This window comes from Camellia sinensis, chromosome 10, assembly GCF_055761805.1.
Source record: "Camellia sinensis isolate YWXY chromosome 10, ASM5576180v1, whole genome shotgun sequence".
NCBI lineage: Eukaryota > Viridiplantae > Streptophyta > Magnoliopsida > Ericales > Theaceae > Camellia > Camellia sinensis.
Window position 1 is genome coordinate 129,321,321 of NC_138970.1, and position 21,793 is coordinate 129,343,113.

General features: G+C 33.4%; 1 protein-coding gene across 9 annotated transcripts in view; it reads right to left on the reverse strand.

Annotated features, from left to right (window-relative positions):
• LOC145788804 (DEAD-box ATP-dependent RNA helicase 46-like) overlaps nucleotides 1-12,240 on the reverse strand; it is a 31,657-nt gene extending 19,417 nt beyond the window's left edge. Inside the window, exons 1-4 of one of the 9 annotated variants that reach the window (XR_014342592.1) lie at nucleotides 10,224-12,231; nucleotides 8,832-8,986; nucleotides 8,289-8,357; nucleotides 4,832-4,960 (exon numbers count right to left, since the gene is read on the reverse strand). Coding sequence is in view for 5 of the 9 variants with exons in the window: in XM_082892279.1 (XP_082748405.1) it covers nucleotides 8,457-8,562; nucleotides 8,832-8,986; nucleotides 10,224-10,562 (600 nt within the window). In the remaining 4 variants the exon portion in view is untranslated. The other 8 variants (XR_014342588.1, XM_082892281.1, XR_014342589.1 and 5 more) reach the window with 8 other exon arrangements.
• Nucleotides 12,241-21,793: the final 9,553 nt, after the last annotated feature.

Here is a 21,793-nt window from a genome sequence, read left to right on the forward strand (position 1 = left end):
AAACAGCACAAACATTATAACAGAATATTGAAAACTTTATGCAAGAAGATAAGAAAACTTATAAAGAGTGGCCCTTACCAGCTCCTTCCCCGAGAACTGTTCGGCTTGAGGGATAAAGATGGAGGTCATCGTTTGGCTGAAACTCCCAATAGCCCGAGACGATGAAGTAATCGTCTCCAGCTCCCTTGTTGGAGTCTGGGAGGTCGGCTACGATTTTATATTCAGTGGATCTCGGCTTGAGGTAATAGACATAGTCCGTGTCTTTTCTAAGGCAACACATGGTATAACAGTACTGGAAATCGGCAAGCGTAATCCTGGCATTCTCTTGTTTGACTAAAGCTATGGTATTAGTAATAACTCGGTAAGAATTGATGGCGAGTTGCATTGGGTTCAACTTATAGAAGTGAAGGATTTGACGGAAAAAATGGTCAAGTGGAAACCGAAGTCCACACTCAATAAAGGCAACCACAAGGAAGGGCATGGAGTTATATGTAGGCATGATGGAGTCATCATCCCCAACTAACCTCAGATTGACATCGGTTGGGATTTCAAACTCTTGCCTAAAAAATTCTAACTTTGAGGGGGTGTCTACCCGATGTTTCCACATACCCATGATATCGGGATAACTAAAGGTATTGGATTTCAGAAAGAAGATGTTTCAAAAAGGGTTATTGGGACCTCGGCAAAAACCTAGGTTTGAGTTGGTGCAGAAATTTGTAAGGGATGTTTCAGTTTTGCCCTAAATTCTGGGTTTTACAGACAAATCCCAAACCTAAGTCTATGGAAACAAAGTTGAAGGTACGAATCTGGAAACACAAAAAACAGAAAACAAGAACGGAGTTTCAGAATCAAGAACAGAGATGGTCTATCAAGAGCATAAAGAATACAAGAAGTATAGGGCCAAGAACAGTGGCAAAAGTACAGGGAAGTGGTGAAACAGTGCGTGTGTTCAAGATATGGGCAAGGGCAAAATCGTGGAAAAAACACATTCACATGTATGATTCACAAGATCGAATGTTTAAGCAAAGCAGTAATGGCAACAAGTTCAAGAAAAAATTAAGAAACTGAAATAAGAAGGAATAGTGTATTACCAGAGGAAGAACGAAGCCGGTGTTAAACGTTGCCGAGGTCAGACGACGGTGGCAGACCGGAGAATCAGTACGAACCTAGTCGAAGAAAGCAAACGCCGGTGGCTGCAGAACTTTGGAAGCTTGAGCAATGGAGGATTTCAAAGGGTAAAGCAAGAAAGAGAGAGAGAGCTTCAGACGCGAAAGAGTAAAGTGAAAAGACGGAGGAAAAGAAAGAGTTTTTGATTAAACTTGAAACGGCGGCAAAAAAAGAAATTAATAATTCTAGAAAAACGAATCCGTCAAGCGGCGCATACAGGCGCAAAAACAATCTACAAGCACGTCCGGAGTACGATCCAGTAAGAAGAAGACGCGTGGCTGAAACAGTTGAGTTGTTTGTGCACGACAGCTCACAAAATTCTTGATCTTTAAGAAGACATGTCGGCCTACGATGATGATCTCGGATTAACCCGATGAATTAGCATGAGGTACTGATATAGGTTCCATGACCTCAGAATGCCGAGGTAATCGAACCTAGGGGACAGTTGTGGGGATATATTTTTGAGTACCAACACGTGACAAGATGACGCCGACGTGTCAGCCAAGGTGTCGCGTGTCCTGGTCGTTATGCCGAGGTCATCTCGGTTAGGCCGAGGTTATCTCCGAAGATATCGGAATCCGAGATAAGCGGATAAGAGATAAGGGACAAGAGTCTTAGAATAAAGAAGAGACTTAGCCCAGATAAGGATAAAGCTCTTAGAGAGTTTATCTTTATCTCTTGAAGAGTCCAAAGTAAGTACTGAAGAGGAATCCATAGAAGTCAGGCTTTTATTGGGATTAGAATTGAGGTAATTATAAAAGAGAGGCACCCTCATGGGCCTAAGGTGCGCAATTTATATTCTGTGTAGTGAGTTAAGTACTTTTGATTATCTTTGAGAGATATACTGACTTGATCGTCGGAATGCCCCCGGGTGAACAAACCATCGCCGGAATCTTCTCTTTCTGTTACAGGTTAGCTAGGTGTCATTTATTCTGCCAGTGTTCTCCAGCTGAATACTGAGTTGGGCAATGTGATCGGAAAATCACTCACACACGTCTAGAAAAACTAGTTGAAAGATCACTTACAAATACCTAATTTTAGTTGAGAGGGGTAAAAAGACATTTCACAAAATCAAATACATCTAAAACAATAATTGAGAGAATCACTGTCCACGAAACAGAATTAAAGATGTCCAATTTTATGTTTGGGTTTGGATTACAGAGAATAATGATTTATATGACATTGACACTTTCAGTAAATTAAATATTTAGATTTTATTCACTCATTAACCTATTAAATATTGAGCTTATAAATAAGTAAATCAAATTAAAATCATTAATTTAAAAAAAGGAAATTTTTTTAAAGTCTTTAATAATAATAATAATAATAATAATAATAATAATAATTTAGAGGATAAAGGACACCAAAAAAATGGATGATGCATCAGGTCCCTCAACTAGAACGCACGCATTTTTAATTCTTTCTTGGACCAAAATACCTTTCACAAATCAACTGAGAACACTCAATTGGATTCCGACGACTGAGTTCCATTCCAAACATCCAACCATCTTCACGAGCAAGAGAACGGGTGAATTAGGATTTCACAATCATCTTCACTATCGATATTAGGCTTTCATTATCTTCTGCGAAAATCTTTTCCATTCCTTCCTCACAAATTTCTTTGACCCATTTTCACTATTCATCGTCATTTGAGTTCATCTTCATCTCATTTCATCTTCATCTCAGGACATATCAGTGCATAATTAGGATTTTATCATCACTCTGGTAAATTTTCTACAATCCAACGAGTTTTTCTCTGAAAACACAATTACTAGACCCGCCCAGTCCAGATTTTGTGGATCCAAAAAGGGCCCACTAAGATGAACTTCGAACCCTCTCCCGTCCTTTGTTTAAAGTCACCCTCTTTATCACAACAATGATGATTGTCTCTAATATCATGATAGGGAAATGCTATACCCTACCACAAAATATATAATTTTATTATAAAATTGTATAATATTAGTTATACAAAAATATTTAAAATTGATATAATAAAATATCAATATTTAAAATTGCTATAATAAAATATTTAAAATTTTGTAATCGATATTACAAGAGTTTATAACTTAATTATGATATTTTTTTGTTATGTTAATTTATGGCGAATTTACACATTTTGTGATTAATATTATGAAATTTTATAATAAAGTTACACATTTTGTGGTAAAAAAAAAAAAAAGTTCTAGAAAACAGGAATGATTTAAATAGAGGATCTTTATTTCATCTTTTACCTCTCTAAGTAGATCATCTAGAACGAAAAAATTGATTGATCGGACAATCGTAATTATAAATATTCTTATATTTATTTTTGAAAAAACAGATGACAATAATTATTTTAAATATATACTACTTGTTTTTTTAAGAATAATTATAATAAAATTATGTAATTATGATTTTCATATCAATCTAATAATTTCATCATATTGTAAAAAAATAAGTGTCAAATATAAATTAAAAAATATAGCATATGATGAAATTATGTAGTTAGGATTATCATGATAATTTGATTTTTTAAATTTGATTAATTAATTAATTTATTTATTTTTGAATGCTTTTACTGTGCATGAAGATAAAAGGTGCAGGACTCCAATCATCTTAACGGGTCCTAATTGGACTAGAAACCAACCGCTTCACCCGAATTTTTTATTTATTTTTTATTTTTTTTGAGAAAGTGATAAATTAATAACAGTAATGATTAAGACCCACAAATTTAGATCTTTATGACGTCTAAAATGATCTGAACCATTCATGTAAGAGAGAGAGGGGGGAAAAAAAATTTGGGGGTCTAACTCATTTTCCAATTAATAAATTAAATTCAAAATTTTAATTTGAATTCAAATTATTTAAAATTTTATGAGTTTTGGACTCAATTTAGAAAATATAATGTTTAACAAATCATAATCTGAGAGCATCTACATCAGTCTCAACCAATGTAAATTTTGGTTAAATATAGTTAATAAATTATAAAATTCTTATTTCATCAGTCTCAACATATTATTCTAAACTAGCTTTTGGTTAACTTTACTATAGTATATCACTACATGTAAAGATACACTGTTCACAAGGTATATAATATTTTATCATTTATTGACTTGACATCTTGTCTGTCATCCAGCCGGACATCCTGCTAGACAATCAGCTGCTGCACAATTTTTTTTTTTTTTATTTTTATTTTATAGGAATATGAAACTGTATAGATATATCCTAAACACTTTCGATGTCTGGGCAGAAAAATACTACTGAGCGCAATTTTTTTATTTTTTTTTAATATGAAACTGCATATATATAACAATACAAAATTAACTTCTCCTATACTACTTTGATTGTTTTTTAACAATACAAAATAAATATTTTATAAAATTTAATTTTAGAATAGAAGATCTGATATAGTGTGTACATACAAAAAATGCTAGCTAAAATAGAAAAATAGTTTTTTAGTTATAATTTGACTCAAAATTTATTGAGGCTGATGTACATGCTCTAACACATTCATAAGTCTTTGATTCGTTATTCAAAATTTTGAAAGTAGAATAAATTTCATAAATATTTGATTCATCAATTTTTTTTTCAATCAGGAAGAAAATCCTTATTATAAAACCAATAAAAGATGAGTTTTTTTTTTAAATCAGGAAGAAAATTTCAGCAAACTGGCTCCGTTTCTCACCTTCTCGGAAATTGAATGCGACAAAGGATGACTCTGGGAATGCTTCATGTAATTCAGTAATGATCTCATGCAAATAGAGTCGATACAACCCATTGGGCAAAACTTCAGTCGAAAAGCAAGAGTCAAAAACTGCAAAAATACAAATACACCATAAAACCACCAAAAATAACATAAAAATCAGCGTGTATTTTTAACAGAGAAGGAAAAGGGCACCCACGGGTTTTTTAAGGGTCAAACTGACCAAACACCCAAAAAAAAGAGTCTAACCTTCAAGCAGTATCTGCTCCAATGTAGGACAAATACCGCACACATTTTTCCTTTTTTAAGAAGTAAAAGAACCTAATTTGGGCAATAAAAAAAAATCTATTTTTCAAATGTGAAAAAACATATATAATTGACATGCCACATATACATATTTATATATATAATTCAAACCCAAGAGAGTGACCACTGAAAGCATCAATGCCATCCAAGACATGCCTCTCATAGCAAGCAACGAGAGAAACTTTCATAGTTCGACTAGAACCATATTGTGTATACCGTCACAATAAAGCAATTCAGTTCCTCTGTGTATATAAATTCCCACACAAACAAAGTGCCAGACTCTGACAGTTGAAGTTGGAGAAGAGCAGTGGCTTCATGGCTTCTTCTCTGCCAAATTGTCCGCTGTTTGTGTTCGCCGCCAAGTATTTACTCAAGCACGGGGGACAGTTGTGTGAGACAGAACAGTTTCTTCAGAGGGAAAGCAGTTTTAAATCAAGGTGTTGGGTACTCAGTTATTCTTGGATTCGAGGCCTTCTTTGCTATCTTCACCTCCTTCCTGGTATTACCCCCTTCCTATCTCTACACTGTATTATTATTCATAGGGTTCACACTTGTAATTAGTGGCAATATTGAATAAACCCACTATTTGGGGAATTGTCTCATAAAATGGGTGTATTGAGAAATTTTGTGGGTGTATTTAGAATTATCCAGAATCTTGTTGAAAAGTTTTAGCCATTGGAATCCTAAAAAATCCCTTCATAAAATCTTCCCCTACCCCATGGAGTTGCACTTATTTTTCATCCTGCCTCAAACGAGCTTTGGATTAAAACACTACATTCATCCTGACTACATGTATACTTTAAAAAAAAAAAAAAATTCCATATCCCTCACTAGCATTTTTTTTTTCTCCTCTTCACATATATATTTTATTTCCCTTTCAAATTCCATTGTGTTGTATCGATCTTTTGAATTTTTTTTTAAGTACTGATGAAAATTTTCAAAAAAAATACCCAGAATGCATGCAATAGTAGGATATCCTAGCCGCATTCTATGCACTTTTGTGAAAAAATTTATGTCGCATTTATGGATTCTCTTTTGACACATTTACTTTCCCTATCAAATTTCATTGCAAGGTATTGATCTAATTTTCATTCTTGGTTTCTTTTGAACAATTTATTTAATTTTTTTTCCTTCATGACAGTGTTAGGGTTTCAAATGAGCTAGGATCAAAACATCCCAAGGCAGCAAAATACTGAGTCTTTGTAACAGTGACTGAGTCTCTTCTAATAGGGATATTGTTCATGTCAATTATAATGACTACTAGAAACCATTTTGCTGTCATTCTCACAGAGAGCAAAGACATGCAAAAAGCTGTTGCTCATTTGATTTACCTTCTTGCCATTACCATGGTCCTCAACAGTGTTCAACCTGTTATTTCTGGTATTAACCCATTCAAAAACTCAACTCTTGTTCTAATGTTTATAATTTTCCCTTTATTTTTATGAATTTGAAAAGACAAAAAAAAAATAGAATTAAAAATTTGTTAATGAGTTTTCTTCAACCACAGGAGAGAATGATGCAGTTCGGTGAATCGATGCAGAAACAAAGCAACAAAACACAACAATTCCAGACAAATCTAAGGGTTTCAATTTCCTCCAAACCAATGTTCGATCAAATATGAAATCGCTGTCTCATTTCTCTCTCTCAAAGTGCGAATTAGTTACTTGGTGAATGAGAGGAGAGATCTGGATTTGTGTAATTTAAACTACAGATCAGTTAAGAAAATAATCGGAAATTAGAAAACGATTTATGGAGAAAATAATCAATTAAGAAAATAATCAGACAAATTAGAAATTATATACGAATGATTTATATATGTAGAGAAAGAGAGTGTACAGAGAGAGACGATAAATTGAACTCACAAAGAAATCGGAATCAAACGACCTCGCCGTAGAAGAAATCTGCCGCCGGAGATGTGTTCATGTTTCTGAATCGGAGAAACAATGGCTGGTGGTGGTCGCTGGTGGTGCTCGTGTGTCTGTGTGAGATGCCGATGGGGAGAGAGAGAGAGAGGTATGAGAATGATGTAAATAGTGATATAAGTTTATAAAATATTTTTGTATTAAACAAAATCTAGATTATAACTACAATTTCTAGTTTATTGGCAATAAAAATAAAAATTTCTCATATCCACTAAAAATTTATAAATAGTTAAGAATATCTAGAATTTTGTTTTTATTATTTATAATAAAAATATAATTTCTCTAGAGAATGAGAGGGTTTGGGACAAAAAAAGGAATGGATCTAAAATGAGAGGGAGTGTGGCATAAGTTTTTAAGTTCTTAAATTCAAATAATTTTCATATACTTAGAAGGAAAATATTTTTTAATTTTCTGAAAAAATCGCTAAATTCAAAAAAAATATAAAATTTAATATTTTACAACATGAAATGTATGTTGTCTTAAGTGCAAATATTTTACGACATTTTTGTATGCCGTGTATATTTTCACGGCATACTTTTGCATGTCAAAAAAAATCGAATTGAATTTTTTTTTTTTTTTTAAAGAAGTTTTCACGACATTCATTAGCATATCCTGTAAAGTTATAATATTTTACAACATGAAATGTATATCGTCTTAAGTACAAATATTTTACGGCATATTTTTGTAAGTCGTGAAAACATATATTTTTTACGACATACTTTTGTATGCCATAAATATATGAATTAACGACTTACATGGTATGTATGCTATTATTGACAAAACATTAACGGCTTGCGAAAAAAAAATGTAGAATGTACTAACTACGACATGCATTTAATGCATGCCGTAAACATGCCGTAAATAGTTAGTTTTGTTGTAGTGTTAGTACATTTCACACAACATGTAAAATGATTTCTTATTATATAATCTATTAAGCAAGCAACATTGACCAAATTACAGTACACAATCCCACTCCAAACCCCTCATAAGGGGGTAGCACAGTGTACGACATTTAGCTCCTCCTTGGAGCAAATATCGCACCTGCGACAAAACGTAAAGATGGAAAATAATGAACTTAAGTCCTGATGCTTCACATCAGACCTCCAGCAATCACAAAAGTTTTCACAGAAAACACTAAGATCACATATCAAAGTAAACTTGCATAGACTTCTGGCCAATACAGAGTCGCAAATATAGAAAGAAATTCATACCTCTCGAAGAAGCTCTTAAGGAAAACCAGTAGCTTCAAATGATGTTAAAGGAGGGGGTACATTATCTCCCTGATGAAAATTGAAACAAAAACACCCTAATCCATTACAACAATATAAACTGCACAACGAAAATATAAAGGAATACATAGTGGAAAATTGAAGGAGATCCTAAAACACCATGGACAATGAAATAATGCCACTTCTGAATTTCCCAAATGCATGTCTAGTGTAAAAGGCATGAGCCAGAAGAATTCCAATAAAGAGCAAGCGAAGTCTGGGGGTGCAACTTAATTAATCATACTGTTGTAAACTAATAAACTACATTTAATTGTAATATTCTATACTGAAAACAAGATTGTTCTACTTGAGAACCTTTCTGTCTTCATAATCATCAAAGAAAGCATCATGAGCGACGACCCAAGGATTCAAATATTGAAAGTAAAATACAGAACCCAATGTTCAATCAAATGGAATGCCTAAGAAGCAAAAATATTGCAGATTATAAGTAAGCAACGTAATGTACAAATATTGTTAGATGCTTACACTAATAGTAATTTCATGCTGACGGCGATAAGATTCGACAGATGGGCCATTTCCAACAGCCAAAAGCCATAACCTCTGCCAGAAGACCCTCCATGTCCAACGCCTATCTCCTCATTAGGAACATTTTGAGAATGATCTGATCCACCTTTCCCACTCTAATGCAAAATAAGAGCAATTAGTTTAGCAAGCCAACAAGAATAGGACCAAACCATCACAGAAGGAAGTGGAAGCATGGACTAATGCATAAATTCTACCAAAGCAAATTAAAGATTTAAAGATAACCCCTCAATTCTTAGCTACACACACTTCATATTTACCAAAATCGATATTTTCCCAAGCAAGTTTTTCACAACTTGCACCAAACACAACATTTTAGCTGTCTCAAAAGTAGATGTGACTGCAACCCATTGCAAAACTAAAAATGATGTGATAAATTTAGAACTTTCATTACAACAAGAATTGAAAACCAAACTTGGCAAGGACTTCATAGTGTGGTGTATCCTGGCTTTCATCACAGAACAAAATCCTGTCCAAAACGTCAAACTAAATTAAAATTACTGGCATAAATTCAAGAAATAGACGAACAAGATGTCTGAGGTACTAACATCATCAACCTAGGGCTCATTAATAGTCATCGAGGTGACACAAATGTAATGGTTACCCATGCTTTTATGAACAAAGTTTCTAATCCCTTTTGAATTCTTGTGCATAGTTTCCCAAGCAATGATTTCAACAAAATCAAAGCCCGTCCTAGTTCACTTGCCTAGTGTCAGTAAATCAGCTCTACACTGATTCATTTAAAAAATCAACTAGATATATTCATGGAAGCCAAGTGCATCAATATTAAGAGCACTCAATCCACGCAGGCACTTCCCAAGAGCCACTGCACAATGTCAATTGAGCCAGTTATGGGTGTTCAAACAGTCAGATGCAATAAATACACCTCATCAAAAAGGGTGAAGACAACAACCAAATAAAGAGAGGACGCAAAGGAAACGAAAATTATTAAACTAATAGTATATTATCCACTTAGATGTTAATACATTATAAAAACTCTGCTGAAGTAAATTAGAATTTATCCAAGTATAGTCCACTAACATAGGTCCTGTACTGTAAAATTTATCCATAAACAACTGGAATTTTTTTTTTTTTGAATATATATATTATATATGACCACCGTTCAACACCTCAAGCAAAGCAAAATCAGGGCACAGAAGCCTAAATCAAGAATCATCATCCAACTTCCAACCTCCCAACAGGTTGATAGGTTCACAAGTCTAGATATTTCACAAGGTAACCTGAGTGACATCAATAGCAGCACTACTGGTTGACTCTCTGAACAAACTATAAAGACAAAAAAGCAAAGCTTGTAAACATGAGTAGAACACAGACCTGATAACTTCGTGTTCCTGTATCAAGCTTAGACCCACTATTGCTACCTCCATTATATCTATCGTCATCATCGTTGAAGATACTGTCACAATGTCCATGAGAAGATTGTTCAACTTGAACCGAAGAACTTACAGGTGCTGCAGACAGCTTTTGTGGTGGAGCTGAGCCCGTGTGTGAAGAGGCAGCGGGCTTCTCATACTGAGTGACATTGGTCTCCGGATTCCAGAAGTAAAGATAACCAGTTTTACCATCAACTAGCCCTTTCCAAGGCTTGGGAAGAGTGGGGTCCTCTGGAGCATAACGTGGACCAGCAAAAGAGACGGTTGCAGTAGCCATCATTAAAGAGTTTCAATCTCAAGGATCAGAAGCAGGAAACAGCAATGCACATAAAATTAGATTGGTGATTTTCCCATTTTGGGTTGGGGGAATTTGGCAAGTCTTGGAAGGAAAGAAAACTTGCACTGAACCACCAATGTTAATGTTAACTTTAAAAATATTTTGCGTAAACAATATGAGGATGGTAAAGACTAACTCAACAAACAAAACGGCTCACATACAAATCCAGCAGACATTAACTATAGTAAAGGTATCCACAGAGCAGTGAGAAGAGACTTTCAGACTACTAACATGTGAAAAATAAAATGGATTTTAGGGTGACCCAATTGGAAACCAATGCATTTTACAAGTAAATAACCAAGGTCCGCTGCCCAACACTATCCTACAACAAGCAAAATTCAGTATTGAAGCAAACTGAGATAGTTTTGTGTGCGCGCGGAAACGAGAGGCCTTGAGAAGAACTCCAGGCCCAAATTCTAGCTAGTCACCTTTCTCTGGACCACTGCATTGTTCTTCAAAGCTAATCACAAATATGACATGCATACACAGGTCATAGTCGAATTAAAACCCAAAACGTTATGATAAATTTAGACATATTAGTAACAACAACCAAAGAAACAACCTAACACACGCTTAGATTTAAGGGGAAATAAACCACATCAACAAATACGTATGCATAAACATAAGCATGAATTATAGCATATATTTTTCATGTTACTACAGAAAGTAACAAATTTTGAACCACAAACATATAAGCCTATTTACCACAAGTTTTAAGCTGATTATTGCATTTCTGTATATTGTTTATCATATCACATTGTTTTGGACAGAGATCAGATTGTTTTCTTGTTCATTTGGATCATATTTTCTCAAAAGCAACCCTTTAAATAAGGAAATTTGAAAGAAACAAACATATAAACCTATTTACCTTAGGATTGCTAAAAAAAATAGCAAATTCAAAATTTTCATTGAACGATTAATTAATTTGGTTGTGTTCTAAAAAATTTGCTGTTAGACTAAAGATTTTATCTCTACAAATATCAGAACAACAAACCCCATGAACAGAAATCTGGCATATACTATCTTCCATCACAAATCAAGATAATTCTGATGGAAGTCACTCCGATTTCACGATCGGATCCAATTCTGCCACGGTATACCATGTTAATTGTTATTCGACAAGAGTTTTCTCCATTCAAGTAAATGAAACAGAAAGTATAATTTCACTAATCCAAATCAAAATCCAAAAACCCTAAACCACCAATCACACAACCCAATTTCGACTCGAAATCAAACCAACAAATAGCGAGCATATGAGAACAATACCTTAGCAGAATTGGATCCTTCACGGAATCGGAGTGCCTTCCATTATAATTATCCTGATTGTTGTAGTCCTCGTACGGGCAAACAATGTCATCGGTGGTGGCGAAATCAAACCCTTTCGAAGCAGAGTTGTCACGACCCGATGATCCGGAAGCCATGCTCAAAGTTTAAAAATGCGAGCTTTGATCGAAGCACAGAGAGAGTGAAAAGCTAGGGTTCGCAGGGACGACGATAGAGAAAAAGAAGATGTTCGTTTTGATCGATCTTAGCTAACATAACAAGGAGTCTGAATGAATGAAGGAGGGGAGTGAGTTTCATTTCATATACTAATAATTACACCAATGTGCTGAGAAGTTTTTTCTTTCTAAAAGAAAAACAAATGGATTGTGATTGGGTGAAGATTGTCTTGCCTCGGAGTTAAAGGAGGGATTTGTCGGAAACAAAAATGATTGATGCCTCGAATTTGAGGTCGAATTTGCCTCGAAATTATTATTATTTTTTTTTTTTTTTTTCCTTCCAAAGCTGTTTTAGTTTGGTTTTTTTTTTTTTTTTTTTTTTTTTTCTTTATAGGGGTGATTATGTATAAGGGTATACTAAAAAATTAGACATTTTGTAAGTGAGTTGGGTTGGATTGATTGGGTAATAAAATTGACTGATCAATTTTTTTTAATTTAATTTTATTTTATTTGTTAAGTTGTGTTGGTTTTTTTTTTTTAAATTTTTTTTAAAAGTGGTTATATGTAAGGGTGTGTCAAAAAACTAGACATCCTATTCTAACTCATCGTACAAAATTATATAGAATTAACAAATTTTAACCAATAGTCTAACTGATCAGTTAATTAAGTTAGATTGATTAAGTGATAAAATTGACTGATTAGTTAAACTGTTGGTTAAATTTTGTTAATTTCATATAATTTTATATGATGAGTTGGTGGGAAATGTATAATATTATATATTAGACTTACAAAAAAAAAAAAAAAAAAAAGCAGTCGAGCCAAATTCGAGGCCTCTATCACTATTGTTGTCGGAAATTGTTAGTTTTTTTTTTTCAATTTAAAAACAAAAAAAAAATCGGATTTAGCTTGTCTGGTTTTATTTTTAAAAAATTATTTTTAAAAAATTAAATTTTTTATTTTTCATTTTTTTACTAAATTTTTTTGATATTTTAAATAATTTTTTTAATTTTTAGATATATCTAATATAAATATATTTAAAAAGTATAATATTTGTGAATTTTTTTAAAAAAAAATTCACTAAATACTAAAAATACAAAAAAAAATATATAAAAATTCGGTACATTTTCATATTTTTGTGTATTTATTAATTTTTAATATTTTTTTACAAATATTTTAATTTTTAGATACATCTAAGTCAGTGCATTTAAAAAAGTAAAAAAATTACTTAAAATTTTAAAAATATTTACTAAAAACAAAAAAAATACAAACAATTGAATCTAGAAAATTAAAATCAAACACAATAATTGAAATTTTTTTAAGTAGCAATTTTCAGGACATGCTAATGCATGTTGTGTAAAATTATAATATTTTACGACATAAAATATATGTTGTCTTAAGTGCAAATATTTTACGACATATTTTTATATGCCATGAAAATATATTTTTTTACGACATATTTTTGGATGCCATAAAAAAATTGATTTAAATTTTTTCTAGTAGAAGCTTTCACGACATGCTAATGCATGCCGTGTAAAGTTATAATATTTTATAACATGAAATGTATGTCGTCTTAAGTGCAAATATTTTACGACAGATTTTTGTAAGCCGTAAAAATATATATTTTTTACAACATACTTTTACATGCCATAAATATATGAATTAACGACTTATATGATATGAATGCCGTTATTGACAAAATATGAACAGCTTGCAAAAAAAAATGTCGTAGAATGTACTAATTACGACATATATTTAATGCATGTCATAAATATAATACCATAAATAATTAATTTTTTTATAGTGAAAATTAATAATTAATTGTTAGATTAACACCTCAAGAGAATTGAACCCCCAATATCTCCTTACAAGTACTTAAGTCTTGCCCCTATGCCACTAAGCTACAAGGCTCTGGGCATGGTCACCAAATACTTGAACCAAGTCACGAATCGAATTATCTATAAACTCATAAAAAAAGTGGAGCATACTATGAATAATCTCAACGGATAATATGAAATGAACTTTTGTATATAGCACAATGTACAACTCAAGTTGTGGGCTTTTTCCGCCTGCAAGTCACACACACATTTAGCATTAGTGTTACATAAGAAAGAAACTCTCTCATTATTTACATAATAATAAATAGTAATTATACCCATTATTAATTTGCAACTGAATTGGTTTTAAGAAACAAATTTAATTCATAACTGTCAAAAAATAAACACAACAAAATAATTTTTAAAAAAAATTGTTTTATTAAAAAGAGCAAATTATATAGTTAGTCCTTGTACTTTAGCTCTTATGTCATTTTGATCCCTATAATTTCAACAGAATCAATTTTGACTCTCGATTTTTTGTTTTGCCTCAAATTTGTCCAATTGCTTCCAACTTTCAGCATTTTTTAATGGTAAAATGTGTACATTAGTGACATGTTATACTTTTAGGAACAAAATTGTAATCTTGATCGCAGTGATTTAACCTTAACTAATTCAATGAAATTTATTTTGCCAAAAACCCTAACAACGTTATCAATTAGACTAAATTGATATAAAACCTAAAATTAAGAATCAAAATTGAGCCCATTGAAATTTAGAGGCTAAAATGACACATGCAGCAAAATGTAAGGACTACCCATGTAATTTGCCCTACTAAAAATGACCAACATGGGCACCCCTTCTTACAATTTGGAGGTGAAGAAGGTAGTTATATATGCTTCAACTATTCAATATGAAAAAGGGGTTTTAATTATCAACTGTTATGCATCGTATTAGTCGTTATGTAATAAGATTTTAGACTTTTTGTTATGTTATTTATTAGTATATCGATTGATATATGACTTCATTATCAATACGGATACATATCATGTTTTTGAAAGCCCGTATATTGTCAGAAACGTATATTGTCATGGCTGCACTATGAAAGCCCGTATATTGCTAGAAACATATTGTCACTCATCATCCCCGTTGCAAATTTACGCTGAGAACCTCATTGCGCCGCTTGGCTTCGTAGCTTTACAAGCAATGGTCCCAGTGCCTGTTTAAACGGAGCCACATCAGGGACATTTTCAGGGTTCCACACACCTGCCGGATTAGTTTGCAATGTTCCCCAAGCTATAGTTTTGTATGAGGACCTTTGTTCAGGAAATTTTATGCAATATATCATAAATATTATTATGGTATTATAGAAAATCTATCCACGTTATACCAAGTTTGTAAATTAAATGTAAAGCAGCACATCAGTTCTACATACTCAGAAAGGAATTTATAATTTTAGTCTAAGATGCATCTATAAATTGGCCCGGCCTCATGTGAGAAGATTAAATCTACACTCTACATTTGAAGTTTTACTTTTAGGGGAATGGAGATGGAGAATTAATATCCACTCCATTGCCTCCCATTGTCATCCCTAATGACAGATATCGAGTTCAACATCTCCTCTACAAAGCACTATTGCATTAACTATATCAGAGTTTTGGCCAAGAGAAGCACTGTAAAATCCATGACTGTTAATGGTTGAGGAGAAAGAAGAAAGGAGGGTCTTGAGGTTTGCCTCATAAGTAGTAGTGTTGTTATTTGGATTAGGCACACAGTAACTGAATGTGAAATTAGGCTGAGCAGTGGTGATGGTGATGGTAATGAGGGTATGTGAAAGGAAGAAAAGCAATCTCCAATAAACCATTTTTACTGTATCTATATATATATATATATATTCTATCATAAGAACAGGTACTTCCGCATTTGCCTTCTTTAAAATGCTTGCTTTGTTTCTTATGTATTACAAATGAGAAAGGCTTGCGTATTTGTAGAACAAGCTGCTGCCACTTTTCTCACCAATACAAGTATGCCAAGTGTTGGCTAATCTAGCCTCAAATTTCAAATGGACGGATCTACTAACGAGTTGAGGAGAAGTTATTCTTTCATCTTGGGACACCGTCACATGGTGTTCTAATGGTGTTGAAATTAGTGAAGAGAGTAGGGTTTACGAATTTATGTTGAGTGATTGAGAAAAGTGAGAAGATATAGTGAATTGTGATTGGTGTGGGATATAACCACATGACGCTCCGGATTTGGGGTGGCTATTGTGCGGGGTGCACAGCAGTCACTGTTGTGCAGTCAAATGAGCTCATTTCGATAATCTGAACCGTTCACATTTTAGAATATATCGAGGGTGTTTGTTTGGGTTTTTTTGAGCCAACTTATAGCTTCTATCTTTCGAAAATTTATTTTGGACTGTTTGTTTGAACTTTTTTTAAATAGATTTTGATTCTAACAACTTATTTTAACTCAAAACAACTGATTCTAAGAAACTGCTGACCCCTTACTTCTAATTATCAGCTTCTGCTGTGGACATGTTAATTTACAGTTATACTCTTAGATTTTTTTATTTTTTTATTTTTTAAAAATAGAAAAAGACCCAAATGGACTATAGATTATTATTTTATTTTTTTATGAGAAATGTAAACAAGTAGTGAATAACAAAAAATAAAAATTAATTGAAAAAACTACTTCACGGCTTATTTAACAAACACTACTCAACAATTTAAATCTATAATCCAACAACTACACCAAACAGATTAACAGCTCCTGATTAAAGTCATAATCTATAATCTATTAAGCTATTATTTATAATCTGTTTTAACAGCTACACCAAACGGGGTTATCAAGTAGAACATATCTACCAAAAATCAAGTTAATCGAATATCGTTTACCCTTTCATCCACTCACATTTGTATTTATTTTAATATTTTAAATCACAATGTTTTTTTTTTTGTAGGTACAAATGTGAGTAGATGAATAGGTAAACGATATCAGATTAACTTGATTTTTGGGAAGTATGTTCTACTTGATGTATTCTAAAATGTGAACGGTTTGGATTATCGAAATGAGCTCCGAAATGGGCCCATTTGACTGTACAATAGTGACTATTATGCACCCCACACAACTGCCACCCCAAATTCTAATGCTTCAAGACTAACCACTAATTTTTCCAAGTCGAGACTATACAACTTGACAACTTGTTGGCTGTCATTGCCAAGTTGTTGTTTTTCTACAAATTATTTTGTTAACACCCCCACTTAATTTGTAATACAAATATATATATTGAACTGCTCCAATTTTTGTGATGACACTGCCATGTTTGCTTTAATTTTGTAAAATTATTTATAGTATTTTTTTGAAGAAATAAAAACTAGTTTGAAGAAAATAAATATTAAAAAGATATTTTTAAATTTTTAAAAATTATTTCTTTTCTCCCATAAGATAAATCTATATAAAAATAATTAGTATTTTTCATTGTTTTAAATTTTTTTTGGCCAAATTAATTTTTGTTTTTCTAAAAAAAATAAATAAAATTAAAAGAGTAAATTATACTTTGCACCCTTGCATTTTGCACCAAATTCTACTTTAGTCCTTACACATGAAATCATGACAGTCAACTCCCTGCACTTTTGGTCAAATCCCACTTTGGTTTCTACAAATGAAATTGTGATAGTCAACCCTTTGTATTTTTGGTCAAATCTCACTTTGGTCCATGCATAAGTATCAATATCTACTTTCTATTGCTCAATTATTTAAATCTTTAACAGATTATAGTCATGTGACAAGAATGTGACTACGATATGATGGTAAAAGAGGAAAATCATTTGCATTTTCCACCAATACACTTTATTCCAAAATTTACATCAAATTATGACTGTATTAGGCTAAAATAAAACGCAGATTGTGAATGATTAAGAAGATGAACTAGGGTTTTGCATAATCTGGAATCACAACTCTATTCTTTACGGTAATACAGTCTTCTGTCTATTTATCTTCATTTCTCTTTGATTTCTTTGTCGCATTTTTTTTTATATTTCAAAATCTCTATTTTCTTGCCTCTTTATCCGAATTTTTACCATACGAACATATATATATATATATATATAACTCTCATGCTTATCATGTAGGACAAAGTGTATTGGTAGGAAATATGAATGGTTTTCCTCTCTTCTCCTCATTTTGTAGTCACATTTTTGTCACATGAATGGATTTTGTTAAAGATTTAAAAATGACGTAACAGAAAAGGAATATTAACACTTGTGATTTGAGCAAAAGTACAAGGGGTTCACTATCATGATTTCATGTGTAGGGACCAAACTGAAATTTAACCAGAAGTGCAGGGGCTTGACTGTCACGATTTCATGTGTAGGGGTCAAAGTGAGATTTGGTGCAAAATGTAATTTATCCAAATTAAAAACATATTTGTGAAGGGTAGAAATTCAAATCTAGCTCAATAGAAATATGTGCCCAAATAAGTCGGGTAAGCCCAGATCAATTGAGCCCAAAAACAATGACAAAATCAAGCTCAAAGCAAAGACTAACCCTTGACAAAAGGATGACCCTCCGATTGGCGTGGATCCAACGGCCAAAAATGAATAAAAGTTGGCCACTATCGCAATGACCTTTGACAAAATGATGTTCGTTCAATCAACAGAGATTTGACGATCATCCACATATACAAATTGGCCACTACCTCTGACAGGTAGCCAACCGTTTGATCAACAAAGATCTAACAAACAATAGCAACTACAAGTTGGCCACTACTAAAGTGATCCCGACAAAGGGCTGACCATTCAATCAAGGTGGGATTGATGGTCGACAACAACATACCAATTAACTATAAAAAGTACTCAAGCAAATTGGTAAAGGACATACAGAGGTAACTAAGAGTATATATACAAACACACCTTTCCTTCCTTTATTTCCCTATTATAATCATGTCCAACCAAAATGCTAACTTGAACATGTCCAACTAAAATTCTATGTAATTGAAGTTTTTCTTGATCAAAAAAAAAAGAAAAAAGAAAAAAGAAAAAAAAAAGCCAAAATACTGGCTTGATCATCAGGTACCAAGGTTGGGGTGATCTCAACCTTTGGTTTCTCTTGCAAGTGCAAGATAAATCGCATCATCTCACAAGATAAATTCACCAACCACAATATTCTTATAACTAAACCACACAGAGTATAGCGATCCCGGGTTTACCCTTGTGGTACCCTGATCCGGACATGTGTCCGTGGATGTTGGTAGTTGGTTATTATTGTGTTTACATTCCTTTTTCTTCGTATTTGAGTTATAGGATGTGTTGGGCGGATTTGTTTCAGGTTGGTTGAGTTTAGAAACCAAAACTAGTTGCCCAAATTTTTGGCCTGTCCGCTCGAGCGGAGGTGTTGGCGCTCGAGCGGGGAATACACCCATCCAGTATTTCCTGTGCAGTGTTGTACGCTCGAGCGTGGGATTGGCCGCTCGAGCGTGGTTGTGTGGGTGCCGCTCGAGCGGGGAGTTGGGAGCTCGAGCGGAGACCTGGTTCTGTCGAGATGCTGGGAGAGCGCATCCGGCGCTCGAGCGGGAGTTTGGCCGCTCGAGTGGAAGTCTGTGAGTGGACGCTCGAGCGGAGTGTTTTACACTCGAGCGGAAGACTGGGTTTAAGTGTCGAAGTTGTGACTTTTCAAATCACTCTTTCACTTTTTCTTCTCTCTCTTACTTTTCCAAAATCACCATTGTTGAGCCTCTCACTCTAGACTCTACCTTCTCTCTAGGTTTTGATCTAGTAGGAGTGATTTACTCACCTTTGGCCTTTACAAAAAAGTTGTTGATCGTCGAGGGCTTCACTTTAATCTGAAAATCTCGGGTTTTGGAGCACGTTGGGTTTTGTCGTCTTCTCCTTTGGAACTCCGAATTTGAGGTAGGGATAACCTACTCCTCTCTATGGGTTTTGTCTTTAAATTTTGGTATTTGGAGATGTTGGGCTTGGTTTGGTAATTTTGTGAAAGTTTGGGGCTTTTGTGTAATTTTACAAAAGTTGGGGTTTTATTCATAATAAACCTAGATGCATGTTTGGCATGGAGAAATGGAATTAATGTTGAATCATTAATGAAAACGGGACCTAAGGGTTGAAATGTTAATTATGGGAATTGACCTAATTACATTGTTTAATTAATTGGGATAATTAATTGAGAGGAATGAAGGAATGAAATGTTGATTGAATATCCATTGTGCATTTATTTTCTGTTTAGAAATAACTGCTTTGGGCTATCGGAGGAGGATAGTCGTGATTGTTGTAGACAATGCTTGATGATTAAGTAAACTGAAACTAATCAATGAAATGTGTCATGGAACTTGACGGTTGATAGAATACATTAATTATATGTATTGAGTGATTGTATATAGAACCTTTGTGTTTGTATGCGTTATGTGTAGAGGAGGAGATAGGGGATGTACTCCGCGGTTTAGGGGAAGATAAGGGATGTACCTCTAAACCGGATAGGTATTGGGAGGAGATAGGGGATGAACTCCGTAGACAGAGCTCATATGCTTGTCTAGAGAAGTGAAGATAGAGCTCATATGCTTATCTTTGTGAAGTGTGGATACAGCTTGTATGCTTATCTGTGGATATTGTTGATATACATATCTGTTGTAGAATGTGGATACAGCTTGTATGCTTATCTGTGGATATTGTTGATATACATATCTGTTGAGAATGTGGATATAGCTTTTATGCTTATCTGAATGTGAGATATAGTTTTTATACATATCTGTGGAAATGATGATAGAGCTAGCATGCTCATCTGTTGAAAAAGGGAAAATGAAAAGTAAATGGGACTTGTAAGTCGTTGACATAAATATGTAATTTATGTGATTGTATCAGTGTTGACCAACTATCAATTGCTAATGTTTTAGTCATTGTCCATGGTTGGTTTAGTGTATTTCTACTGGGCTGTGGCTCACCCTATATGGGAATATCATTTTCAGGTACAGGAAGCATGCCACCTCCAAGGACATAGCTGGGAGGCTAGTGGCGGGCATAGTTTTGTCGTTTTACTTTTGATGTATTATATGTAACTTCAAGCCAAGGGCTTAATGTGTAAACGAGTTAGAACTCTTTGTTGTAACCAAGTGTTAACTTGGAAAGCTGTAAGCCCGTAGGGCATTTTGTTATGAGGTTAACATGTAATATTTAATTAACGGAACTCTAATGAATATAAGAGTGTGGTTAATTTATATGTAAATGCATGGCTTATCTGATGGGTTTATTGTTATTATTTTGAGGGCGTTACACAGAGCCACTCTTTGTAAAAATATTTGCAAGTTGCCCATTGGCGTGGACAAATTTTCACAAAGTGATGACATAAAGTGATGACAATAATATCTACAAGTTGCTCTGATAAAGTAATTACGTAATTTAAGGTGCATGATTCAGACATAGAAAATTGAATTTTTTGTCATAACGATAGCAAACATATTCTTATGCCTCATTTGCTTGGATTCCTAGGGAAGCCAATGGCGTAGCTCACTGGTTAGCAAGAGCTCATCTTCATGGTGTTCTTCCTTTTGACTGGGTTGTAAATCCCTCTGTTGTTCTTTCGGAATTACTTTCTGTTGATGTTTCCCTGTAGCCTTCGGGCATTTCTATGCTCAAAAAAAGAAAAAAAAAATATAGCAAACATATTGTCACCAATAAATTATTGTAATAAGGTCCATTTACTTTTGTTGTAGATCTAAAAAAAAAAAAATCCTTCTAAAATCATACCGCTTCACAAGCGGCATCGAGAGCGGACGATATATTCTATTTTATAATTGACTAGCATATTACCTGTGTTATGCACAGGATAAAATAATATATTATTTAATAAAAATATGATAATTATATTTAATTTTTTTATATTAGGTAAAATAAAAGTTAAATGGAAGCTAGCCAATCAA